The 19177-nt window shown below is 39.0% G+C and overlaps 1 protein-coding gene across 2 annotated transcripts in view; it reads left to right on the forward strand.

The window, feature by feature from the left end:
- Positions 1-19177, forward strand: part of LOC142607389 (sterol 3-beta-glucosyltransferase UGT80A2-like) — a 50560-nt gene that overhangs the window by 20135 nt on the left and 11248 nt on the right. For both annotated transcript variants that reach the window (XM_075778851.1, XM_075778850.1), the window contains 4 exons: positions 9710-9812; positions 9938-10014; positions 18785-18832; positions 18913-19062. In XM_075778851.1, coding sequence (XP_075634966.1) covers positions 9710-9812; positions 9938-10014; positions 18785-18832; positions 18913-19062 — 378 coding nt within the window. The remainder of the gene's footprint in view (positions 1-9709; positions 9813-9937; positions 10015-18784; positions 18833-18912; positions 19063-19177) is intronic.

Here is a 19177-nt window from a genome sequence, read left to right on the forward strand (position 1 = left end):
CCCCTTTAACTAATAATGGGGACCGATTGAGATGGACTTTAAAAAGAATGAGAACTTTGACATTCGCTGGCATTATAATGCTCTACGAGGCTCCTGCTGTGTCACTTTTCCTTGGAATGGTATTTGGGGAGTGAAAGTGATGTAGAACAAATATCCCTAGATGTTCTTGGGAAATAGGATATTCATAAATCAAGGCGGAGGGGTGTGTAATTAATGAATTATTTTTATTTGTTATTGCTTATTTTTAGGCCAAAGTTTAGTTATTTTATTTTAGCTATTCTATTTGGGGGTAGTTTGGACTTTTGTGATGTCATAGGACATTTAAGGGTATTTTTGTGATTTGCATTTTCAGGGAAGCCAGTTGAAACCCTAAAGGGCTCATATAATTATTTATTTTTTCAAGTATAGTTTTTGAAGCAGATTGAAATAAAATACTTTGTAGTTTTCTCAAATTTCTGGTGGATTCAAGACTTGTTTTCTCTTGATTCGTCAAGGGTTCGTTAAGCTAGAATAAGATCAAGCCTACTACGTTTTTTGTTCTGTGTTAGGTGGTATTAGAGCTTCTTAGTGTTCTAATATGGAGAACAACTGGCGTGAGTGAAACAATTGTGTTGAAGAAGAACAAGGGGTACAAGCCCTTAGGGGTGAACTCTAGGCTTATCAGCAGAGTACAAACCGCAGGCTCTAGGAGATTCGTGTTATGCTAGCGGCTATGGGGTTTAATGTTGATAGAAATTGTGAAGGCAACAGAGATGATGGTGCGGGGTTCAATGCTTGTCATCCAGATGGTGGTCGACGGGTTCCTGATAATCACCATAGGCCACCAGCCTATGGGGATGATTCTGAAGATGAATATGGAGGATATGGAATGTATCAAAGGGAGTCCCAATGTAATAGGAAGGTTGAAGATTACCATTTGAAAGTCGATATTCCTAGTTTCTATGGGAATCTTGATATTGAGTCCTTCCTTGATTGGATCTATGAAGTTGAAAAATTCTTTGAGATGATGGATGTACCAAATGAGAAAAAGGTTAGAATGGTTGCATACCAAATGAAAGGTGGAGCTTTTGCTTGGTGGGATCAGGTACAAAATAATTGTCGACAACAAGGAAAAGGGGTTGTGAAGACATGGGGGAAGATGAAGAAATCATTAAAGGATAGATTTTTACCTCTTGACGATGAACAGTGCTTATTTCAGCAGTATCATAATTTTATGCAAGGTGTTCGATTTGTTTATGAAGACACAGAAATTTCTTTGCTTGACATGTTGTGATTTATTAGAGACAGATGTGCAGCAAATACTGCAATATATTAATGGCCTAAAATTCCCAATTTAGGAGAAGATGAGTTTGTAGCCTATTTGGATGGTAGATGAGGCTCATAATTTAGTGTTAAAGGCTGAAAGATTAATGGCCCGTTGAGCTGAAAATTCCAGGTGAGTTACTTCTGAATTACCCTGTAATAATTTTGAAAAGGAGAAACAACCTATGGGAGTTCCAGATTGTTCATCAGTTGTAGGGAGGCAAGGAATTGGAGGTAGCAATAGTGTTGTTCCAAGACAGACTAGTGGTGTAAATAATAAGGATGTTGCTAAGAACCCCTATAATAGACCTACTGCCAACAAGTGCTAAGATGTGGTGAGCCTAGTCATAATTCAAGTGTATGTCCAGTGCGTAAGCCTATACGTCTTGCAGATTGTGAGGATGATTGTGTTGGAGACGTAGAAGAGGATCAAGGCGACAATGATTTGCTTGATGTTGAAATTGCAGATGAAGAGGGTGAGCATTTTCCTGTGTGGTGCAGAAATTACTGTACACTCCAAAACAAAAGGAGGCGCCTCAATGGCGTAGAATTTTTCATTCACTGTGTTCAGTCCAGCAGAAGGTTTGCAACTTGATCATAGACAGTGGTAGCTGTGTGAATATTGTTTCAAATTCACTTGTCAAGCACTTCTATTTGGGGGTAGTTTGGACTTTTGTGATGTTGTAGGAAATTTAGGGGTATTTTTGGGGTCATATAATTATGTATTTAATTTTTGTTTTTTGTTTTTGAAGAAGATTGAAATAAAATACTTCTACGAGGTTTTCTCAAATTTCTAGTGGATTTCAGACTTATTTTTTCTTGATTTGTCAAGGGTTCGTTAATGACATAGGACAACCACAATATAATAATAGGGCAGAAAAATGATAGGATAAACCCTAGGAGTCAGCACCTAAGGAACTGGAGTCGGTACCAGTGTAAAAGAGAACAAACATTTTTTTATAATTGTCAAAAAGCTCCTTACAATAATCAGAAAAAGTGTTTAAATAACTAACAACACGAAACCCTAATTATTAAATAGCTAACAACACAAAACCCTAATTATTAAATGTTCGGGCTTGTTTAATCTCAAGCCCAATAACTAATAGAATCCATCCATAAGGCCACAGGTTGGGTCGTCTTCTTTTTGCCCTTCCTCCCATATGTGTGTATAATTGGGGGCCTATATCTTGTGTCCACACCAACTCCCCCCGGGTGAGAGGAACTCGACTCCATCGAGTGGAAAGCTGAAGAGCTCTGATAGTACTCCAGTAAGTCAGGATCCAGTCGCTGTAGCTCATCTCTAGTAATCCATGTGCAATCAATGCGGTTCGTCGTGCCACCGAACTAGGAAACGGTGAACTCCTCCATCCTTGGTAGAAACAATTTGCTCATCTAAAATAGCATCAATAGATTCTTTATGTGCATAGGGCAAATTTAAGGGTAAAGGGGTAGGCATAGGGGCATCAATAGGATTAAGCAAAGACTCATCAAAAGGAGTATCAGGAATAGCTGTAGGGCTTTTATAAGCAACTAGATCCTCAATATTAAAGGAGGAGCTAATACCATAATCATGAGGAAGGTCAATGACATATGCATTTGGGCCCATTCGTTTCAATACCTTGAACGGACCGGCACTATGAGCCTGCAATTTCTTAACGGTCCCAGTAGGAAACTGTTCAGGTCGGATCCGAATCATGACATAATCTCCTACCTGAAATTCTGCATGACGCCGATGAGTATTAGCATGAATTTTATATTGAGAATTACTTACCTGAATTTTTTTGTGAATCTCAGTATGCAAATCATGAACATGTCGTGCGAATGCCTCAGCAGATTCAGAAATCCTAACATGTGGGGACATGGGCAAAAGATCTAAGGGCTTCCTAGGTGTATATCCATGTACAACCTCAAAAGGACTAACGCCTATAGACCTGTTGACAGAGCTATTATATGCAAGTTGGGCTATAGGAAGAATTGAATCCCAATTTCGATTGGCTTCACCCACTAGACACCGAAGGAGGTTCCCTAGGCTACGATTAACCACCTCAGTTTGAGGATGAAATGCCGTGGAAAATTTCAATTTGGTGCCTACTAAATGCCACAAGGTCTTCCAAAAATAACTCATGAAGCGAACATCCCTATCTGACACTATGGTTTTGGGGAGACCATAAAGCTTGACAATCTCATCAAAGTAAATCTTTGCAATTTTAGAAGCATCAGAAGTCTTAGAACATGGTAGGAAATGAGCCATCTTAGAGAAGCGATCAACAACTACTAGGATAGAATCATGCTTCCTAAAGGTGCGGGGCAAACCTAGCACAAAGTCCATACTCACGTCCTGCCACGGGCGATCTGGCACAGGTAAAGGCGTGTACAGACCAGTGTTTTGCTTGCGATGTTTGGCCAGTTGACATGTACGACACTGACCAACTATCTTAGCAACGCCCCTTTTAAGACCAGGCCAATAGAATTGACGTTCCACTTCCTCAATTGTCTTATCTCGGCCAAAATGACTTGCAAGGCCTCCTGCATGTATCTCCCAACCTAGAAAATCTCTCACTGACGACCGAGGGATACACAACTTGTTGGCTTTGAACAAGTAACCATCCTGAAGGGTATAATCATCCAAGACGGGGTGTGAAGCATTACTTAGGCTAGTGTAGAGTTCCCCAAAATCTTGGCATGACTTATAGTCATCCTTAAGTCGTTCAAACCCAGTGACCTTAACACTCATGACTGATAGCAAAGACACTCTTCGACTCAGTGCATTAGCAGCCTTATTCTCAACCCCCGCCCTATGTTTCACCACAAAGTAGTAGCGTTGCAGAAATTCAACCCAACTACCGTGCCTAAAATTTAGCTTCTTTTGGGAATTGAGATAGCGCAAAGCTTCATGATCAGAGTAGATAATAAACTCTCGAGACAACAAGTAATGGCGCCAATGCCAAAGAGCTCGTGCAATGGCATAAAATTCTTTGTCATATGTGGAGTACTTTTGCTTAGCATCATTCAACTTTTCACTGAAATAGGCAATTGGGTGGCGCTCTTGACTAAGTACTCCCCCTATGCCAATACCTGAGGCATCACATTCCACTTCAAAAGGCTTGGTGAAATCAGGGAGACGCATGACAGGTGCCTCAGTCATCTTCTGTTTCACCTCCTTGAAGGCCTTAGTAGCAGCCTTTGTCCAAGTAAACTCCCCATGTTTCAAGCAGTCAGTGATGGGGGACATAATGGTACTAAATCCTTTGATGAATCGGCGATAAAAGGAAGCGAGCCCATGAAAGCTTCGAACCTCATGTATAGTTTTGGGCTCGGGCCAATCCATAATTGCTTGAACTTTCTGGGGGTCGGCAGAAACTCCTTCAGATGACACTATGAAACCTAGGAAGACAACTTTTTCTGTAAAGAAAGAGCACTTCTTGAGGTTACCATATAAACTCTCCTTCCTAAGGGTTGTGCAAACTTGAGTTAGGTGGTCTAAGTGTTGCTCCCTAGACTTACTATAAATGAGGATATCATCAAAGTACACAACCAGGAATTTTCCCATAAAAGGCTTGAGCACTTGAGTCATCACTCTCATAAAGGTACTAGGAGCATTGGACAATCCAAAAGGCATAACCATCCACTCATATAAATCATCTTTCGTCTTGAAGGCAGTTTTCCACTCATCACCAGGACGAACCCTAATTTGATGATAGCCACTTTTCAAGTCTATCTTGGAGAAGATCGTTGCTCTAGCCATCATATCCAACATGTCATCCAACTGAGGGATAGGAAAACGATACTTCACAGTGATCTTGTTGATGGCACGACTATCAACACACATCCTCCAAGTCCCATCTTTCTTTGGAGTTAAGAGTGCAGGGACTGCACAAGGGCTCATGCTCTCACGAACAAAACCCTTCCTAAGTAATTCTTCTACTTGTCTTTGCAACTCGGCATGTTCTGCAGGGCTCATCCTATAATGGGGCAAGTTAGGTAGGGTCGCTCCGGGCACAAAATCTATGGCGTGTTGGATATCACGCATGGGCGGTAATTGATCGGGGAGTTCCTCAGGGAAAACATCCTTAAATTCCTGGAGCACGGACCTCACTTCTTCAGGTTGCTCCTCATAGGTCTCTCCATGAAGTTCCCTAGCAACCAAGACAAACACAATGGATTCCTGAACTGCTACCCTTTCAAATGCCTTTGGGCTTATGATGTTCAGACCTTTCGCCTTTGGTACTTCAGGCTTCTTGCTCATGTCGACTGGCTTAGGTTTCAAAGGATTAAGCACAATCTTCTTGCCTCCAAACATAAATGAGCAAGAATTGGATCGCCCATGAAGGGTGACATCCAAATCATAAAGCCAAGGTCTACCTAAGATAATATGCCCTACATCCATGGGAATTACGTCACACTATATTTCTGCCTTGTATGTGAGGAATTGAAGTGGGACAACACATCTTTCTTTTATGGCTATAGAGGAAGTATCCACCCAAGAAACCTTATATGGGTTAGGGTGTGGGATCAATTTCAAGCCTAGGCGGGAAACAACGTTAGAGGACACCGCATTAATGCAACTCCCACTATCTATAATAACCTTGCACGTTTTGTCTCCACACTTAGTGTAAGTCTGGAAGATGGCACTTCTTCGCCAATCATCAGTTTCCCTTAGTTCTGTCAAAGCACACCTTACCACATTCACTCTAGGGACACCAAAAACAGCCTGGGAATCATCAACCTGAGGGGAGATGGCTCTAATGCACGTGAGGTAGCTGGGATCATCTTCCCATTCGGCCTCAACATCTTGGACTTCTTCAGCATTTGGGTCATACACTAGCTCTTCAACACTTTCTACCTTTTCATCATCCTCTTGAATGACAAGGGTCCTAGAGGGACATCTAGCTGCGACATGTCCAATCCCATTGCATTTGAAGCATTGGAGGCGAGAGCCTAATCTTGAGGGCTCATTGATCACACCTTTTCCCTTGTCCTCTTTTTGTATCGGGATGTTATTGGAGTTGACCTTAGGGGGTAAGGCAAGTTTAGGCTTGCTACCAAAAGGTTGAGGGTTAGGAGGAATGCTTCGAAGCTCAGAACGTCGCCAAAAGATAGATTTGGAAGCTAACTCACAATTCCTAGCAAGGTCATAGGCTTCTCTTAAGGTGGTGACTCCTCGAGTGATAATCTCGCCTAGTAGGTTAGCATTTAAACCTTTCTTGAACCTATTGAGTCTGACAACCTCTTCCTCAACTATTCGAATTCGCCTCTGGAATTCCTTGAATTTCTCTATGTATTCGGTCACAGGAGCAGTGCCTTGCCTTAGGCGATCCCATTCCTCAAGGAGGGAGCTCCTATAAGTTGGAGGAAGATAATTCCTCGAGAGGGCGTCCTTCATCTCCATCCAATCAATAATGGGAATGGGGGGCTCACGTCGTCGCCTAAGGGTTTCCTCAAGGTCCTCCCAGAAAAGATCAGCTCTCCCAATTAACTTCATTCTAGCATACCTTACTTTCCTATTCTTAGCCCAATGGTAATAGTCAAAGAATTTCTCCATTTGACGTAACCAATCAGTGAAAACCCATGGATCTAGGCAGCCATCAAAGGTGGGTGCTTCTATCCTTTCCTTAGACATCCTATCATCATAATCCCTAGGACCATAGTGATTATAGTGATCATGTTCAAAGTGTGGAGCCCTATTAAAGTGACCATTGTTATTTTGCCCATGCACGTTATCTCCTTCATGGTTAGTGGTCTCTCTTTATGGTTAGTGGTCTCTCTTTGAGATGTTTCAATTCGCTCTACCCTATCCAGCAAATCACAGACACTCTTAGCTAGGTCTCCTATGGTTTGTTCTAAAGAGGGCCTAGATTCGGACGTGGATTGATGTTCAGGGTTTGACATGACGCGACCACTACGTAGATGCATGCAACACAATATTTATGAATGCAGTTGAGATTCCCAAAAAATTCAAGTAATCAATTCTCAATATAAAATTAAAGGTCAAGCAAAGTGCATGTAGAGACTAGATCGATGAATCAAAGGAAGGAATTGCAAACAAATAGTGACAGTGTTCACAGTATTACGAGATAGCCCAAATAAACATCAAATTCCAAGAAGCTCCACAAAAAAGAATAAGATATTTCAAAGAAATTGGTTTTTTTTTTTTTTTGGAATTTTAGAGTGGGTACTAAAAGAGGACACAAACAGTAAAACGATTAATCTGAGCACAAATTGGATAGGATAATGGAGTATGGTGGGATATGCACATAAAAAAAACATAAAGATAATATTTTTTTAATGAGATAAAATTGAATCCACCAAAAATATAGTCAGAATTGTACCCTAGTCAGTGGCTCCACGTATTGCATTAGGCAGCCATGGTCTGCTCTTCAAGTAGTGAATTGACTTGGATTGAGGTACCTGTGAAAACAATTAAAGCCCCATACAAGCAATGGGCTGTCACAGCAACAGTATCTCTTTTCTTTTTTTTCTTTTTTTTTTTTTTTTTTTTTTTTTTTTTTGTGGGCTATGGGTTCTAGGATTAGAGGCGGGCACGGATGGTGGTCACCGGCTTGGGAGGCGCCGCTGGCTTCTCTGTTGGTTTGGGGGTGAGAAACTCATGTGGGGCTTGGGGGAATACACGGATTGCAGGGACTGGCTTGGACTTGTTTAAAATCTCATGGGGCAAAAACTTGAAAGGTACTATCATTCTCTTTTGTTTTTGATGGCTTTGCTTTGACGTGGTTGGCTACGGTGGTGTTGAATGGATCGGAAGTCTGCTCTGATACCAAAACTGACGTAGGACAACCACAATATAATAATAGGGCAGAAAAATGATAGGATAAACCCTAGGAGTCAGCACCTAAGGAATTGGAGTCGGCACCAGTGTAAAAGAGAACAAACGTTTTTTTATAATTGTCAAAAAGCTCCTTACAATAATCAGAAAAAGTGTTTAAATAGCTAACAACACGAAACCCTAATTATTAAATAGCTAACAACACAAAACCCTAATTATTAAATGTTCGGGCTTGTTTAATCTCAAGCCCAATAACTAATAGAATCCATCCATAAGGCCACAGGTTGAGCCGTCTTCTTTTTGCCCTTCCTCCCATATGTGTGTATAATTGGGGGCCTATATCTTGTGTCCGCACCAGTTAAGCTAGAACGAGATCTAGCCTACTACGTTTTCCATTCTGTGTTAGAAGGCCCCCTAGGCAAGTTTCTTTTTTTGTTTGGGCTGCCACTTGAAATAAGATTCTCATTGGTGATAATTTGAAGAATAAGGGCTTTGATTTTGTTGATTGGCGTTGCATATGTTGCTATTGTGGGGAGACTGTGGATCATTTGTTGATTCATTGTGAGAAGGCTCAACAATTATGATGTTTCGTCTTTCTATCTTTTGGGGTTTCTTGGGTCCTACTAAAAACGATGTTTGATCTTTTATTTGGTTGGAGGAATTGGCTGGGGAAACACTTGTCAGACATTTGGAATTTATTTCCATTGTGCTTGTTGTGGTGCATATGGACAACGTAATTGTCTTACGTTTGAGGATGTGGATAGTTCTAATGATCAATTGCTTGCTTCTTGGTGGTTATTGGTTTGATTGTTTTCGGGCTTGGGGACTCACATCTTGTGACTCCATCCCTTTGTTCATTAGCCCTCTTCTTTTTTGTAATTAGCTTTATGTTTTTTTCTTTCCTCTTTTTATACTTTTTGACTACTTTGTGCTTTTCATGCATACTGTAGTATCTTTAATAAACCTTTTCTTATCTATAAGCAAAAAATATATATATACTGGAAGGTATAATCTCATATGTTAAAAATCCTGCATATTTTTTCCTTATTGATGCCTTCCTGCTCCTAATTTTTGTGATTTTTTGATGTGAGCATTGCAGTTTTAACTTAGTTACATACCATGTAGCATTACTGTTGAGAATCAGAAGGTGGCTAGAAAATACTGACTACAATTTTATGCCAACCTCTTCATCTTGACAGTATGTGTCCTCCTTTGGTATCCAACCCAATTAGGGATTGAGGCTTAGGGGATAACCACTAAAGAGACTTGAGCAAGGCCTAATTGAAAATGGATCGGATTATTGATTGTGTCATAGAGTTAAGTTATAGATAATGAGGAATCATATAAGCAAACTGTGATATAGAGTTTTGCAATATTGGTAATAAGCATGCTGCTTTTCCAATAGGGGATTTAGGTTTTGGTCAGTTTCCTTGTTTAATGGAGAACTACTGTGTAGTGTCCCTCAAATATATGTAGCATTTCTTGATTGTGTATACTATTAAATATAGATGGCAGTTCATTGAAGTATCTGTAATGCTCATAAATGTAGGAGCTAAAAGGTGAATTTCCTTTGAATGGTAATATATCTCTTTACTTTATGATCTGTTAACGAGATTGCAACAGCCTGTTGAAGAACCGGAGAAAATGACCAAGATTATAGTTGAGGCTTTAGAAATTACTGGACAAAGAGGCATCATTAACAAAGGCTGGGGTGGTCTTGGGAATTGTGAGTCCTTATACGTACTTTTTCATTGCATAGAATTTATAACCCACCAAATTTTCTACTAGTAATCACTTTGGAAACTTGCATATTGTACAAGCACATAGATTAACCTAGTTTACTTTTTACAGTGGCAGAACCGAAGGACTTCGTACAATTACTGGACAATTGCCCGCATGATTGGCTATTCCCAAGATGCATCGCTGTGGTAAATTCTTCCTATTGTATTCATTGATTTTGATTTTGATGAGGTTTTACAGTATTAGGTTTCCTTAGAGTTGGTCTGCCATGATTTCTTTATGCATGACAGTTGGGCTTAGATTTGGTTTCCCTTTTAAGGTTTGTGTATCCTGGCTCTTTTCCATCCTTGTTTTCTGGTTAATACAATAATCCTATATACAATTTTATTAGAGAGATTTGAAAATTTTTATAGTTTGCAGGGACATAACTTGATAGGTCAATGTGTAAGTTATAACTGTATCTAGTGTTAAAAAGATAAAGAATTGTATCCTTGTATCCTTCTAGAAAGATATCATTGGCAAGGTGTCCCCATTCTAGACTATTCTAGAAGGTATTATTGGTGAGTCATCGCTAGTGAGGTGTCCCCATTGTAGACTATTCAAGAAGATACTATTGATGAGGTGTCCCTACCAGCTGTCACTATCATAATATTATTTGTAGATTTTTTTGTAATATATTTGGAATTAAATGGGTGAGGGCATGACATAGAAAAATCCCTTTCTTTTTTGTATTATCTTGTTTACATCTTTATTAACATTATATAATGAAAAATTTGGGGGGCTTGGCCTCCCATTCTACTTGTGACTCTTGACTATTTGCAACAATGGTATGGCCTCAAGGCTTCAGATGTACTACATTTTGGTAGATAAAGTGGCATGTAATTCTCAATTTCACTTAGCGGACTGATGTGTATGCATCAGTTTGCATGCTTTCTTGGCTTCATAGTGTAGGATCATTAATATAAAGCTCTCTATTAGGATTATTTCTCATTATCTAATGTCAAGGATGAATGGAGTTTAGTAGGAAAGGAACTTTGCAGATAGAATTAAATACTAGTCTTTGAAGCTTATCTTATGTTTGATGAATGATTGGTTGGCTGCTACTAGAGGTAATTTCTACTTAATTTGATTGAGTTTCATGATTCTTTCCATTTTAGACGGCATTTTATTGGTGTCTCTCTTATATGCATCCAGTGTTAGGGTTACTCCTCTTAATTGCAATCTTTTAATAAAATTCTTACTCTTCCAAAAGCGATCTCACTACCTTTAATTTGAGGAAGTGGAGTGGTGATTCGGTTGATCATGTGTTACTACATTGTCGTTGTGCACAAGATATGTGATGATGTAAGACAGATTGAGGAATCTATCTGCATGTCTTTCTAGTGGGCTTTAGGATAAGAAAATTTATGATCTTGGTAATTGTTATAGTGAGTGAAGTGATTAGGGTTTTTAGATTGATAAAGGTTTGAAAGGTTTGAATTTTGGTGGTTGAAACAGAGTATAACAAGTTGTAGAAATTTTGTACAGCAGCAAAATTAGGAATTTTGGTTTTTAGATTGATAAAGGTTTGAAAGGTTTGAATTTTGGTGGTTGAAACAGAGTATAACAAGTTGTAGAAATTTTGTACAGCAGCAAAATTAGGAATTTTGGTTTTTAGATTGATAAAGGTTTGAAAGGTTTGAATTTTGGTGGTTGAAACAGAGTATAACAAGTTGTAGAAATTTTGTACAGCAGCAAAATTAGGAATTTTATGCCCTGTTTGATGGTCAATATTGTGGTTAACAGGTAGCAAACATATATGGGAGGGATTTTTTATAGGTTAGGAGAATGGCTTAATTTGGGGTTGCAAGAAGGCAACAAAGAATTTGTTTGTTGCTGTGGGGTTTTTTGAATAGCCATCTGACGAGTAATAGTGCGCCAGGCACTCTTGCCTCAAAATTCAAATAAAACAATATTCATTAAAATCAAAATCTTTGTATTCTTTTGGGGTACTAATAAATGAGGGCTCTTTCTTTTGTTAGTAGCTTTGGGATTCCAGATTTGACTTGTAGAAGAAAGAAACAGAGATCCAAATAGATTCATAATGGAAGAAATTCAAAATTTCCTAAAATTTTTAGACAACTCAATTACTGAAAATCTTGTCAAATTGCAGGGGTTGCATAAAATTACTAATCTGGCCCTCATTGCATAGTTTCATAGCTTTAGGTTTGGCTATAGATCCTTAACAAGCTAAATTTGGGTTGGCCACATTTAATCTTCTCTCCCATTCTGTCTTTTTAAAAAAAAAAAAAAAAATTTTGGGAGAGAAGATTAAATCTTCTCCGCCATTCTATCCTATCCAAAGTCCCAATCTTATTTAATTAACATGCAATTTCTTTTATAACGTAGGAACCTTTTTTTTTATAAGTAATTAAGATTTATTGATATAAAAAAAGAGACCCAAGCACATAGGAAGTGTATAGGGTAAACAAATCAAGTACAAAAATTACATAAATCAAGAATTGAAGATAATGATTGGTTTTTCAAAGCTGACAACCAATCCAATATGGTTCTACAGAAGAATAACTTGAGGTTTAGCATGGATCTCTTGTTATCTTCAAAACACTTGCTTTTTCTTTCCCACAAAAGACACCTCATCAAACAATGGGGAACAATTATCCATATATGTCCATTTCAATGATGACCAAACCGACTTTGCAACATAGGGAACCTTTCTAAAGTAGAGCCCTTGGGGCTCACTTCTAGCCAGTAAAACTTATGAGCAACTAACCACGACTGCTAGAACCCAGTATGGGTTGATTTTGTTTCGCAAGTTTTTTTTTTTTTTTTTGGGTCCAATTTTTTTTTTTGTAACCAAATGAGTTCTGTCTGATTCTTATATTCCTCAGAAGCAAATCAAAATGAACTGAGTTGCAATTTTCTTCAAACATATTTTGACTGAAGCCTTGTGTTGAACTTGGAATATTTTGTTCTCTTAGTATAATTCCAATTATGTTGTGGATGGAGATGTTAGTGAGATGTCTAAAATAAGTTGTGGTTTTTTTAGATACCTCCTCCTCCTCCCCTCCCCCCTCCTCCACCCCACCGTCCCAACTGCCACCACCTTTTTTTCCCTTTCTTACCACCTTTACACACTCCTTCCCTTCCTTTGTGCTTTCCCCCCTAGTTTGGGTTTTTCCCATATCCTTAACCCCCTCCTCCAACACTGCCTACCCCATCCCCACCTCCTCAGGGGCCTAACCAGATCAAATTTCTAACCTTGTACCTACACCACTAGCCATACCAAATATTTGCACCATAAAAACCTCACAAAATATCCCTCCTACATCTTGTGAACATGGGGGCAGTAAGAGGCCTTTTTGCATTGACGAATTTTTATCTCTTTCTCTTTTGATGGGGGGCAGTTTGATTCATATGCCATACATGAGATCCACCGGGATGTTGGGAGCTCTATTTGGGTTGGACATAGGGGCATGGACTGGATCCTTACTTGTTTTTCCGATATACGAGACTGGGTGCCTAGTCAAGATGTTCTTTGTAAAAGATTCAGGGACAGTGGGAAATTGATAGAGCTTTGTGGTAGATCAAATGAAGCGTCTTTTGGTGGTTATAGCAGTATATTTGGAGGGGCTCGGAGAGGTTGTGTTATGATACCAGCAAGTTCTAGTCATGTTGGTTGGTCTTTGATCTAGAAAGAACTAAGGAATTTTTTATCTGGTGCAAAACCTACAACTCGGGCCGGAGTATCCTCAAACAATAGTGGTGGAGTTGGTCAGTCAGTCAGCGGTGGCTGGTAGCTTAAGCATAGGGGCGATGGTGGTGCTGTTGGGGCTTGGGCTAGACGATTCTGCTCATCATCGGAATCATATTGTTGATCAGAATCAGTTTGCTCCTTTATCGGACCTGGATAATGGGATGGGTTTTTGTTTTGGGGTGAGAGATGATCTCATGGAAGTCTCGAATTTTGAGTGTGAATGGAGATCAATGGTGCAATCCTTAAGATGAGTGTTTGCCGTTGAGCAACTTGGATGGTTTTGAGCCTCTTCTGCTACAGTGGAAGCACAGTGGAATGAACACTAGTGGTCTTTTTCATGGGGAGGCAGAGAGTGGCTTATTGGAGATTTCACCTCTATCTAGGTGGGATCCTTTTGAACAGAGGGAGTTGAAGGTGACATGAGAAGTTGATGAGGGAGAGATTCTGGGGTCGGAGGTGAAAAATTCGAAATGGGTAGTGAGCTTGATGAAAAGTTTCTTTTCCATTGTAAAACATGAAGATCAATGTCTGGCTTTGTTTCGTCTTCTAGAACAAGACTGCATCGATGTGGTTAATGTTGGGACTTCTAAAGGGATAGTAAACACAAGGCAGAAAGGGCTCAGGGAACTTAAAGGTTTGATTTCTTCAATCAATTGTGGTGGGGTATCTTCTAAAGGGAGGGACAGAGGTTCTTCAGATGGTTCGGGGGTGATAACTAGTTTTAAATGAGTTTAAGGCTTTTATCCTGGAACGTTGGGGGATTAAACAATCCTTAAAATCGAGAGTCTATGAAAAAATTGACGGTGGTATAGGTTAGTTTTATGTTAATGTTCTACTGAAGGGGGTTGTGGATGATTTTGTATGGGCATGTTCAGGAGTGTATGGTTGTAATGATGATAGCCAATAGGGTGCTTTGTGGGAGGAGCTCACAAGGATGCTTTCTAGGTGGAATATAGCATGGTGTGTTTTTGGGGATTTTAATATCATTCGATATTCAAGTGAGAGATTTCGTACTGAGGCTTTTAGTCCGACTATGTTTGGTTTTTTAGATTTCATTGAGGCTAATTACCTTGTGGATTTACCCCTTGAAAGGGCTTCGTTCACCTAGTTTGGAGATTCGGGGACAGATTGTATGTCAAGAATCGACAGGAACTTGGCATCGGTGGATTGGGTAGATCATTTTGGGAATGTGTCTCAAAGAGTACTCTCCCGAGTAGTTTCTGATCACTGCCCACTCTTGGTGGTTGCTGGTTGTGTTAAAAAAGGTCGAAGTGCCTTTAAGTTTGAGAATATGTGGTGGAAGAAGAGGGTTTTGTGGAGAGAGTTCAGCAATGGTGGAATGGGTATTGCTTTCTGGGTTCTCTGAGCTTTATTCTAGCTCGTAAATTAAAAGCTCTTAAAGATGATTTGAAAAAGTGGAATAAGGAGGATTTGGCCTTTAGGAAGAAATGCATTTTATCTGAGTTGTTGGGTTTGGATGCTAGATGGAACTTGTTGGGTCTTTTGCAGGAGGAACAAACTCGTCGTATTTAGATTAAAGGTGACATTGCATATTTAGCCTCATTGGAGGAGATTTCTTTGAGACAAAAGACCCAAATATTGTTTGTGAAGGAGGGTGACAATAATACTTGCTTTTTTCATTGGGTAGCAAACTCACATAGAAGAACAAATCATATTCGAGGTATAGAGGTGGATGGTGTCCTTTATGAGGATGAGGAAGAGGTGGATGGTGTCTAAGGTGGTTCATTTTTATTAGGGTTTGTACATGGAGTCAGATTCTTGGCATCCTTCTATGTATGGTTTGGAGTTTGCTAGTATTGAGGAGGATGAGCAGCTCCCTCTTGAGAGGGATTTTTCTAAGGAGGAGGTGGTACAAGTTCTTCAAGAGATGGAGGGTGATAAAGTCCAATTGCAAAGTCCAATAACTTGAGTCTTATCCCATAAAATTACATGATTCTTGTCTCAGCCCTTCAAGAAAAGGGCTTCGCTCTTCTACATTGTCATTCTGTTAGGTTCTTGGCTAATCAGAATTTAGAAGAGAGAAGAAAAACAGTTACTTCGAGGATAACTAGCCTCCTGAGTTGAAAGAATTGAGAGAGAAGAGATAAGAGCAAATGGGTTAACTTTTCTGGATATTTCTCATTATGATCCTTATCAGTTTTATATACAAGAGTACCCCTTCCCTCCAAAACTAACAAACTAACTGACATTCCAACTAACATACCAGCACATGCCAGCAATCCTAACATACAATGTAACACCAATCTTTCAGTACATCAGTAAACTATTACAGTTAACTCCTAACACATTCTCATTTTGAAGACCACATTTTTGGTATGTCCCAAGGTTTGCAATCACCTTCTAGAATCAACATACAGGCTCCTACTGATTTCAATCGTAGAAGAACTTGTATAACTCACGACAAATCTTTAATCATATGCCTTACCTCAGCCATCTTTGTCTACTGACCTTGATTTTATTTGCCCCACGACTTCTACCATGAGCAACCATAGCTTAAGGTTGGGACGTTTGACTCAAATCTGAATTTTATGGCTTAGATATAGGATCTTTGGCTTTGATATCACTTGGTGCAGTTAGAGAACTTATGTCTGGTGTAGAAGAAGGGTTTACAAAGACATTCTAGCAACAATCAAGATTAAAGTAAAAGAATAAGATAATAGGATTGAAGTTGGAATAATTAAATATTAGTTACTTAAAGAAATATTCAAATTTGAAATTTCATAAATTAGATAAGAGAGGGTTGCGTAAGATTCAAAAGGGGCTATTTATTATAGCGTTTAGTAACTCTAGAACCCTGGCCCTTCATCTTATATGCAATATTTAAATACTAACCATCAAATTTCATTAAAAAGTCACACGTTAGTCGCATAAAAAACAAGATCCTCTCCATTTCACGATTAACATTTTATGTTTTGGATCTAACAATGTATAGAGTGCCACGCCTTTTAAAATTTCAAATGATGAGGTTTGTAATATTCACTTTGAATCATGAAATGAATCTACTTCAAATGGAGAGGATTGTTTTCCGGTCTTCAGAATACTAAAGACATTATAACTAAGCAGTATAGAGTATGGATACCCCCAAACCTTGGCTAGTCCATGTTAGACACGGTGGTAGTGGACAAGTGTCCACTGGGATTAGATTGAGACTCAACCCAACCTCATTGGGTAGGAGAAAGTGGAACCCCTTGTCAACTATGAAGAAGTTGGAGCTTGATCATTCAGACTTCCATGGGTCAAAGTTGGATGTGTTAAAAACCAACAATGGGGCATCAGGGTGGAAATTGTCAAACTTGGAGTGTCTTCATCAGGGTGGGTCAATTTTGTTGGATTTCTATGTGCGAAACTTGCCACTTGACCTGAGTGCATTGGGTTTTGAAGAGCTCCACCCGTTGTCGATCGCCACAGGCATTTGCAACACATCATGTCGGTTCGGGTTGAGTTTGCAGGTGGATGGGCAATCCTACATGCCAAGTACACTCCTGCATGCATGTCAACAATGTGTTTAAAGATTTTGATTGATAGTTATTTAAAAAGATAGAATAAATGTAAAATATGCCTGTAAATAAATAAAATATAAAGTTATCAACTAATTAATTAATTAATTTTTGTACCCCCATTATGTCGTCTCTTAATTTTTCAAGAATTGTTATGTCACCGTGTCTCATGTCGTGTTTTTGTCCATGCTTCTCAGCATAATAATAAATAAAACCTATTTGGGAAGCCTTTTTTTCTTTACAATCCAAATGTGATAGTGTGATGCATCACTGTCACCAATGGTGTGCCCTTTACTCAACCATGAGTGCGGAGAACATGGGAGTCATCCTTGCACATTGATGGGAGCCTCCAACATACTTAGTAGAACCTTTTTACTCAACCATTGGTGGAGTGAACATGAGTCTTCTAGCTCTACTTGGTGGGACCTCTACTATCGAATACTTGCCCACGAACCATCAACTCTGATGCCAATTGTTGGGGGAGAGAACGCATTAGGGAGACTCCAACTGAGTAGTTAATATAACATATAAAGACCACAACTAACTGAAAAGCTTAAGCCAATGACTATGAGCTTAACTATATTATATTAACTGCTCATTCTTCTCATTAAAGCAGTTAATCAAGCTGCTCACACATGAAATTTCTAACTGTATCATGTTTTTTATGATGCTGAAGTGCCTGCTTGTGCTCCTCCTCCTTAATAACTGCTTTGTAACTTCAAAACAGCCATTTACTATTCGTTATTGGGTCCAAATTCTTACCTTCAAATGTTAGTTTGTTTCTACTCTTTTTTTGGATATGTAGTTTGTTTCTAATATAGGTGACTTACAGCTGAAAACCTCATTTTCTGCTCAGATTAAAAGGACTTGTTTAAAGAAGATTATTCATATTACAAGGGTTAAGAGAATTAACTCAAGTTCAAGTCATTACCCAACCATACAGCTTTGGTATATTGACAATTTAGAAACAAGCGAGCAAGTTAAGTAGATTATGGCATGGTTGGAGAGCTTCGCATAAATTGTTGGTTCACTTCCTAACTGCGTAAACTTATGGGTTTGATGGTTTCCAACATGGGTCATACTTGGTTGACAATGATTGCAAGGTGGTTGTTAGAGAGCTTGATGTACATTTTTGATCCACTTTCTAACTACTTAAGACTTTCATTTTGATGGTTGCCAACAACATTAGAATTGCAAATTGAAGTTGTGATGCGTTTGGTTCATCTAGTTACTAGAAGGTTGCTTGATAATGTGGTTAAGGCTGCTTTTTTTGACATCATGAAAAATTTATTTCTCTCATCATACGACTTAAAGTTTGATATTTACTGAGTGTGTTCCTATTCTACTTTTCTTTTCTGTTCTTTTCATTTTCTTGACAGTCACTTGATAGCGTGGTTGGTTACATTCATTATGGTATTCATTTGTGTGCTATGTACTAGAAAAGATTAATGTGATAGAGATTGTACCAAAGTAACTCAGAAAGATAGCAAGAATCCTAATCAGACAGAAAATGAATCATATGACTAAAACATAACCAAAGATTTATGTTGAGTGAATAAAGCTCCTTGTCAAAGATGATACCTTTTTAGGCTATATTGTTGTCTTTTTTTTTGATAATCATATTATTGTTAATATATGTTTTAGATTCATATTTAATCACCTATTGTTTGGTAAATGATTACGTAGGTGCATCATGGGGGTGCTGGAACAACTGCTGCTGGCCTTAAAGCTGCGGTAACTAATTCTGCTATTCTAGGGGATTCATAGTCTTGTGATTGTTTCATTTGCTTATGTTGGTCTTCTCTGCTATTTAGTGTCCAACGGCCGTTGTCCCATTCTTTGGTGATCAACCATTCTGGGGAGAGCGGGTTCATGCCCGGGGAGTAGGTCCTGCACCTATCCCAATTGATGAATTTTCACGTGAAAAGTTGGTTGATGCCATTAACTTCATGCTAGATCCTGAGGTAGCTGTTAACATCCTATCTTAATTTTGTTGTCTAAGTGAGTCTTGTTATATATATGCCTTAAGTAGAAATATCTATCTTGTTGGTTAGACTTGAAGACTAATGGCCTGTTTGG

The sequence above is a fragment of the Castanea sativa genome, chromosome 8 (assembly GCF_040712315.1).
Source record: "Castanea sativa cultivar Marrone di Chiusa Pesio chromosome 8, ASM4071231v1".
Taxonomy (NCBI): domain Eukaryota; kingdom Viridiplantae; phylum Streptophyta; class Magnoliopsida; order Fagales; family Fagaceae; genus Castanea; species Castanea sativa.